This window comes from Vulpes vulpes, chromosome 16, assembly GCF_048418805.1.
Source record: "Vulpes vulpes isolate BD-2025 chromosome 16, VulVul3, whole genome shotgun sequence".
Lineage (NCBI taxonomy): Eukaryota > Metazoa > Chordata > Mammalia > Carnivora > Canidae > Vulpes > Vulpes vulpes.
This window is the reverse complement of record NC_132795.1, coordinates 41,079,810-41,087,462: the sequence shown is the minus strand read 5'-3', so window position 1 is coordinate 41,087,462 and position 7,653 is coordinate 41,079,810. Positions and strand designations below refer to the sequence as shown.

Sequence of the window (7,653 nt, the reverse complement as noted above, 5' to 3'; positions counted from 1 at the left end):
GGCCGCGCGGCCATCCCCAAAGTTGCTCTTCCCCTTAGTTGAGGGCGAAGTTAGCGAATCGGTGGCTGCGGAGCCTCCCCTCGGGGCAGGGGTGGGGGTGGGGAGGGGGTGCGGGCCAGGACCGGGGAGGGGGGCGGGGGGGGTGCGGGCCAGAGAGGGGGGCCGGGGGGGCCGGGGAGGGGACCGCGGGGGGGAACTGGGGAGGGGGAGGGGGTGCGGGCCAGAGAGGGGGGCGGGGGAGGGGGTGAGGGCCGGCGGGGGGGCTGCGGGGCGGGGGGGTGGGGTGGGGGGGCCCGGGGAGGGGGAAGGGGTGCGAGCCAGAGATGAGGGCCGAGGAGGGGGTGAGAGCCAGGGAGGGGGGCCAGGGAGGGGGGCCGGGGAGGGGGGGGCCGCGGGGGGGAACTGGGAGGGGGAAGGGGTGCGGGCCAGGGTTGGGGGCCGGGTAGGGTGTGCGGGGCCAGGGAGGGGGTGAGGGCCGGGGGGGGGGGGGGACTCGAGACGGGGAGGGGGTGCGGGCCAGGGAGCGGGGCTGGGGAGGGGGAGAGGGTCGGGCCAGGGAGAGGGAGGGGGTGCGGCCGGGGAGGGGGTGCGGGCCAGGGAGGGGGAGGGGCGGGAGAGGGGGTGCGGCCGGGGAGGTTGGGGAGGGCGGCGAGGGCTCCGCACCCGCGGCTCGGTGCCAGCTCGGCGCGGTACCTGGCGGCAGGCGGGCGGCCCCGGGCGCGCAGGCAGTGAGCGCCCCCGCCCCTCCCGCCCCTCCCGCCCGCGCCCGCGCCCCCGCCCCCGCCCCCGCCCCCCGCAGCCCCGCGCGCGTCTCGGGGAGGCTCGGCCGCCCGGCGCCCGGGGAGCCCGCAGCCTCAGTCCTGCCGAGCTTTGTGCGGCGGCGGCGGCCCGGGTCCCACCTGCTGGTGGCGGAGAGACAAGGAAGGGGAAGGGGAAGGAGGCGGAGGCGGAGGCGGAGGCGGAGGCGGAGGCGGAGGAGGAGGGGCGAGGCGGCGGCGCGAGCCCCCAACCCCGGCCCCGCCCGCGCCCCCCGCCCCCCGCCCGCGCCCGCCCCCGGGGCTCCGCCGTCCGCCGCTCGGCCTGCGCGCCGCCCCCGCCCCGCCCCGCCCCGCCCGGCCCGGCCCGGCCCGGCCTCCCGCGCACGCCGCCGCCGCCGCCGCCAGCCCGGCCTCGGAGCCGCCGCCCGGCGCCGCCTGGATGTGCCCGGGAGCCGCCTGGGCGCCCCGGCCCCGCTGAGCCCGCTGAGCCCCCGAGCCCCCGAGCCCCCGAGCCCCCGAGCCCCGGCCCCGGAGCCGGGAGAGCGAGCCCGAGCGCGAGCCGGCGGGCGGACACCATGCCGGGCTGGAAGAAGAACATCCCCATCTGCCTGCAGGCGGAGGAGCAGGAGCGAGGTGAGCGGGCGGCGGGAGCGGGAGCGGGAGCCGGAGCCGGAGCCGGAGCCGGAGCCGGAGCCGGAGCCGGAGCCGGGTCCGGGCCGCGGCCGCCCCGCCCCTCCCCCCGCGCCCGACCCGCCCGGCCGGCGGGGGAGGGGCGCCCTCCGGGCCGCGGGGGGGCGAGGCGCCGAGCGGCGGGATTTGGGGGGCGGGGGGCGCGGGCGCGGGCGGAGGCGGGGGCGTGGAGGGCACCCGGCGTCCCCGGGGCGCGCTCGCACGTGGAGCCCCGCGCGCCTGCCGACGGGCGGGTGCGGGGGGGGGTCCTGCGGGGTTTTAAGTGACTTTCCAAACTTTCCTCCTCCCGCGGCCTCCGGCTGGGCTTCGGCGGGGCTGCTGCGCCCGAAGTTGCCGGAGACTGAGCGAGGGGCGCGGGGGCAGGCGGGGGCGCGGGGGCGCGGGGGGCGCGGCCGCGGGGGGGCCCGGGGTGACTTGTGCCCTGGCGCAGTCCCCGCTGTCAAGTTGGTCCCGCAGGACTGCGGGCTTTTCGCAGTCAGTGTCCGGCTCCTTGGGTGAAGGCGCTGCTGGAGGACCTCGGGTGCTCCCGGCCCCGCAGACCGGGCTGGGCGCGCCGCCGCCTCCAGGGGCCCGACGGCAGGAAAGTTGGAGGCGCCTGCACCTGCCGCCTCGGGCCGTCGGGTCACGCCGTGCTGCCGGGATGCTGCAGAGCTCGGCCGGGGAGTCAGCTCGGTACCCTGCGGGCGGGCGATGCGCCGGGTGCACCAGAGCCTCCCCCACGGCACCCCCGGGTGGGCTGGGGGCTCGGGGGCTGTGCGCCCCGCTGCGCTGGCCTCCGGGGGCCCGGCCGGCTGGATCCACCAGGGTTGATCACCCCCGCGCCCCCCCGCTCCTCCCACCCGAGCTGGCCCTGGCTTCGAGGAAAAATGCTTTAGAATTGGCTGTGTTTCAGGATGCTGGGTCCGCATGGGCTGTGGCAACAGTCGATGCCGAGGTTAAACGGTGCCTGCCGAGTGGGTGCCTGGTGGCCGGGTGGGTGGGGGGGGGGGTGAGGAAAGCAGGAGGCGGCAAATCTGGTGCGTGGAGAAGGCAGGGTTGTCAAGGGGAGCTTGAATCCAGCAGCTTGATGGGTTGGTGTGGAGGGTGGTTGGGTTACTGGGCATGCCAAAAGTTTCAGGGCGTTTGAAATCCTGCTGACTACTGAAGAGCCAATGTACGATTTCCAGTTTTTCTCTAGGTGGCACAACCTGTCTTTGGTTTATGTCGTGTTTAATGACTCAGGGAATTCATCCCTTTTTAACCACTTCCTTATTAGGTACGTGCATTCATTTTCCAGCGCCCTTCCCTGGCAGGTGACCTTAGGTTTACCCACTCAAAAGGCTGCCCCTGCTTTAGAGTTGCCCTTGCTTTTCCCTTCCGTAAGTCATATCATCATCCAGGTTGCAAAGAGCGGTACCAATAATTCATAACCAGGTAAAAGCACTAAATGAGAGCACTCTGTCAAACACCGAGTGTCTGTCCTGTCAACTAGATGTCACCATGGACTTGGCGCTAACTGGGCCTGTTTGCTAAAAAACCACTGCAGTACCTCCGACAAGTTTTATCCAAATGCTGAAATGGGTAGATTTTTGGATTGTGACAAAATGTACTTGTATGTCTTTTAGAAATATATGGTAACTTTGCAAGATGATCGCCTAATCTGCTTGGTGCAGAGAAGACTGAATTTCCTCCAGAACATAGAAATCTGAGGCAGAAATTGCGTATTCCACTTTATCTTCTCCCATAGGAGAAATAGGGATGTTTGTGACTTGGTGTCTTTTTACACCTTAAGGATTTCTTCTTGCTCATATCATGTGATGCTTTTCTGATTAGTATTGTTTCGGATTTAATTGTGGCATTTCTTGTCGAGGTCTTGATTCGTTGGGAATGCACAAATATATGTGATTTGTTTCTTTTAAAATCTCTTACCTGGTGTTTGTGTCTCAGTTACTTGTGAGTGCACATATATCCGTACATATTTAAATTGATTGAGCTGACTACATGATTTTTAATGCATGTATCAAAGGACACTGCTTATAATTGGCTTATATTTTGGAGGGTATTATTGTAATGAGCAATGTTTTCTATTTGCATTTGTAATCAGCTTGTATTTAGTCCCCCCTCCACCTTGGAATTTATGACTTTAAAGGATTCAAATAGTATTGGATTGGTTCTCGTTAAATATAAACAAATATATTGAACCATCAGGTTGGTCAGGAAAATAATGAACATAAAGGGAACAAGTACATTTTAAATTTTGTCTGGGGATCACATTGGCCAAAATGCTGATTTCTAATATCATTAGATTCTAAGGTTGGTTGTGCTCATACAACCATTGCTTTTTCCACATCCCTCTCTCCCCACAACTGCAATTTACAGTTAAGCATTGTAAAACCTGTTACGGAGACTACTCTAGCATAACATTTTTTCATGTAGATTTTGTTTAGTTAAATCTCTTCCTGAAACTTAATGCAAATTAAGTTTAATTTAATTAAGTTTAATACAGACTGCTCGCTTCTTTAAGGACCGCATATTTGAACAACTATTTCTTAGCGTTATTCTTTTTTAAAAAATTCTAATCTCAACTCAAAGATTTAGGGAAACTGCCTTCTTAGTATTATCACATGCTAAGAGAGACTTGACCAATCTATAGGATTTCATGCCATACCTACACAGCATTCATAACTTGGGTTCATCTTGAAGGCTTCTGTCAAGATGATGTTGAGTGAACTATTGCTACTGCATGCGATGCTGAGCAGAGAAACCGTAACATATGGGTTGTTGCAGTTAATGCAGTCACTTCTACAATGACATGTTAAGATGCACCCATGTACAACGACATACTATTAAAATTCAGGACACATTTCTCTGTCTTTCCCCTCCCCCGGTTTTCTGCTTGAGCTGATACACCCAATCCATTCAGAAGTCATCTAATACACTTTTGGGTAAATGTTTTAGGAGAAGAGAAATGATACTGAAAACTATTTAATAACCCACTTGAATTAAGTAACGTATTAGTTGTTTTAATCTGCTTCTTGGTTTCTCATGTGTAATAGAAATATGACTGTTAAGGAAAGTCTTAGTAATTAAAGATATTTCCTTTGCCTTGTAGCTTCCCTTCTGATTTCTGTGGCTTTGCTTAGTAAATGTTCACATGTGTATGTGTGTGTGTGTGTCTTCACCAGGGAGGAACGTATACATTTTATATAGCTCCCTTCCTCCTTGTGTTTCTGTTCTTAAGTTTTGGAGGTATACAGGTAAACTTGAGAACTTCCTTTTGGACTTCTGTAGAAATGATCATGTCTGGGATTTGGCTTCTGTTTTGTTGACTGAGTATTTGGATCTCTAAAGATACAAAGAACTTAATTTTTACAAAATATCTATGAGAAAGCACGGGGGCTTAAGTGGTGTGCATTATTATTATATCTTTGGTCCATTTCACTTTCATACCTCAAGGAGATTTGGTGACCTTATTCTATACAACCTACTTATCAAAAATTCCAGTTTGAAATTTGACTTTTGGCTGGGGAGTGCTGTGGGGAAGAGAGAAGAAATCAAAATGCATGGAGAGAATGCTATGTGTTGGGCATGGTTTTGGACACTTAACATGCATTATTTGGTACAATCCTTACCACATTCCTTTAAGGTAGGTATTATTTCCCCTGACAGATGAAGAAACTGATGCTCACAGAATGAAAAAAAAAATGCCTGAAGTTATAAAGCCAAGACTTAGGGCACCACTTTCTGAAGAGCTACTTCAAAAAAAGAAGTTAAGTTACATTTTTTGACATGAAATTTTTAGCATTATATATGTATACATACATAACACACACAGACACTTCTATAAAACATGGATTTTTTGCATCTAATAAACTGACACTAAATCTTTCATCAAGAATTTGTCAGAAGAATTTTTAGTTTAGTGGGACAAAGCTTCCAAAGTATATTTTGGACATTTGACAAACTAACCAGATAGATTTATTAAACTCTAACAAGAAGGATTGAAATGTCAACATATTTTTAAGGACAATTGTTTGACTGCACTTAAAGATAGTCATTTAAGTGAATGACTTTCCCACCAATGATTGTATATATATCTCAAATTGCATAGTTTTCATTCTTTTTCAAAGAGTATTTGCCATGAAGGCAAGAATTAACAAGAATTCGGTATTTTCCCTCACTGCAATGATCGGGGAAACCACTGTATTGTTAATAGCCATTGTGCATTTGCTCTTTTGCCAACATTTTATTTAATTAAAGCCATCCATCTGAACTCTCAGCCTAGCTATCTATTAGAAGGCCCAGTAGCCAGACAAAGGGACTTCAGATAATGCTTTCTTCTGCAGTAACCCGATTGGTTTTTTTTCCACCAAGAAAAAGAAGTATCAACTTAAACTGGTAAAAGGATATCATAGTTTTAAAGACTGTTATATTAAATGTTGCATGATGGCTGATGGTTTAGGAACTTAGGATCTGATCAGCTTATTTTTACTTAAATTATGATAATAGTTAAGTAATATAAATAAGAAAGTAATAGTAATCCAAAGTAACATATCTAACCAAACGATTATTCAAATGCAAAAGCAAGACCTCGGTTTGAATGTCTTGTTTTATCTCTTATTAAAGTGTATGGCTTCATAAATTCAAGGGTTTCCTAATAGAATTAGAAAAACCTATCAATACAAATGTCCTTATTCAAGAAACCTGCTAGTTTAGGCATGTCAGTGACCAAACAGTGCTGTCAGTTTTATGGGAAATTTATTGGTCTTTAACTATATATGCTGATTAAAATGCACCTGACCGAATTTCTTACCGCCTTTCATTTCAACAGTGATTAAACTTTAAGCAGCAAATCAGGTGTTGAAAAGAATGTGATGACGTGGTTAGTATCCTAGATGGATTCCTTAGCTCCCACCCAGCACAGTGGTGGACAAGAAGGTACTAGAAGTTGAACAACAGTGGGTTTAAATCTCTTCGGCACTTCTAGCTCTGTGGTCTTTTAAGTTCTCAGACCTCTTGTATTCTCTTCTTGAAGATGAGGGCAAATAACATCTACCTCATGGGAGGACTAAATGAATGAACAAATGTGGAATTTATGTATGACAGCACCTTTCATATAGTGCCAGGCTCAGTAATAGCAATTCATTATTTGTATGATATCTTGATACAGATCTGTCGACTTAACACTTCAAGGTGTCCCGCTAAAGAAATGATGACTTTGTATTCTTTAAAAACTTCATAAACTAATAAAAGAAAAAAGCCCAGTATTTTGTGAAAATGTACTAAATGTACATTTTAGTACATTTAGTACATTTAGTACATAAATGTACTAAAACAGAGAATGTTATGAAGGCGAGGTCACTGATATATGTCCTAGTCTGGCTGACACAAAGATGAAGAAGCTCTTAAGGCCACTTTTTTCATACATTTAGCAAACTTTTATTTACCACTAACTGCTGTGATGAGAAAATCAGGGTTCCCATGTTCAAGGAGATTATTATATATCTATAGTCAGAGAGTTACGGATCTGACAAAGAACTCAATACAGCTCCTCTTCTGGAAAGATTAGTGCTGAGGGAGCAGAGAAGAGGGATTGACTGTGCTGAGGAGGTGGTACAGAGGAAGTGTTAAAAGACTTGAAGGCAGGAGAGGAACATAGAAGGTTGGGCTGGGATGTGAGGGTAGAGATTTCATGCAATGGGCATGGCATGCTCCAAAGCATCATAGAATAGAATATATCAGGAACCACTGTTGGCTTCTTAAGGGGCTGGATTCTGGGCTTTGACCATGCACATGGAGTGTAGAATATGAATATGCCCTTCCCCATAACGTGGGGAAGCTGGGTGGAGAAGATGAGACCTAGAGGGCCAGATTTAGAAAGACTTTGTATGTCAGGTTGAAGAGTTCAGATTGTCTCCATCAGGCATTGAAATTGGGTCAGTTGAAGGATTTCTGATAGAGACGTGAAGGGATCAGGTTTATATCTTGGAAAAGTCACCCTGGAGGCGAGGAGAAAACATTGGAAAAGGGAGGGACTTGAGGGGTGGGGTCACTAGGAGGCTATGCCCTGTTTCAGGCCATGCCGAGGTACTCAGGAGGGGGATTTGGTATGCAGGTGAAGGTAGGAAACACCACCAGGTGTGGGGGCCCTGTAGGTAGTGATTAGAATCAGAGCCGTGTCTTACAACCCAGTGCCTTAAACCAGAGACTGCTTTCTTTCTACCTC

At 51.4% G+C, this 7,653-nt stretch overlaps 1 protein-coding gene across 3 annotated transcripts in view; it reads left to right on the top strand.

Moving 5' to 3' along the window:
* The first annotated feature begins 1,186 nt into the window (after nt 1-1,186).
* Nucleotides 1,187-7,653, top strand: part of GRIP1 (glutamate receptor interacting protein 1) — a 656,016-nt gene continuing 649,549 nt past the window's right edge. Inside the window, exon 1 of one of the 3 annotated variants that reach the window (XM_072741936.1) lies at nt 1,187-1,391. In XM_072741936.1, the coding sequence (XP_072598037.1) occupies nt 1,334-1,391 (58 nt within the window). In that variant the 5' untranslated portion in view covers nt 1,187-1,333. The remainder of the gene's footprint in view (nt 1,392-7,653) is intronic. The other 2 variants (XM_072741912.1, XM_072741924.1) reach the window with 2 other exon arrangements.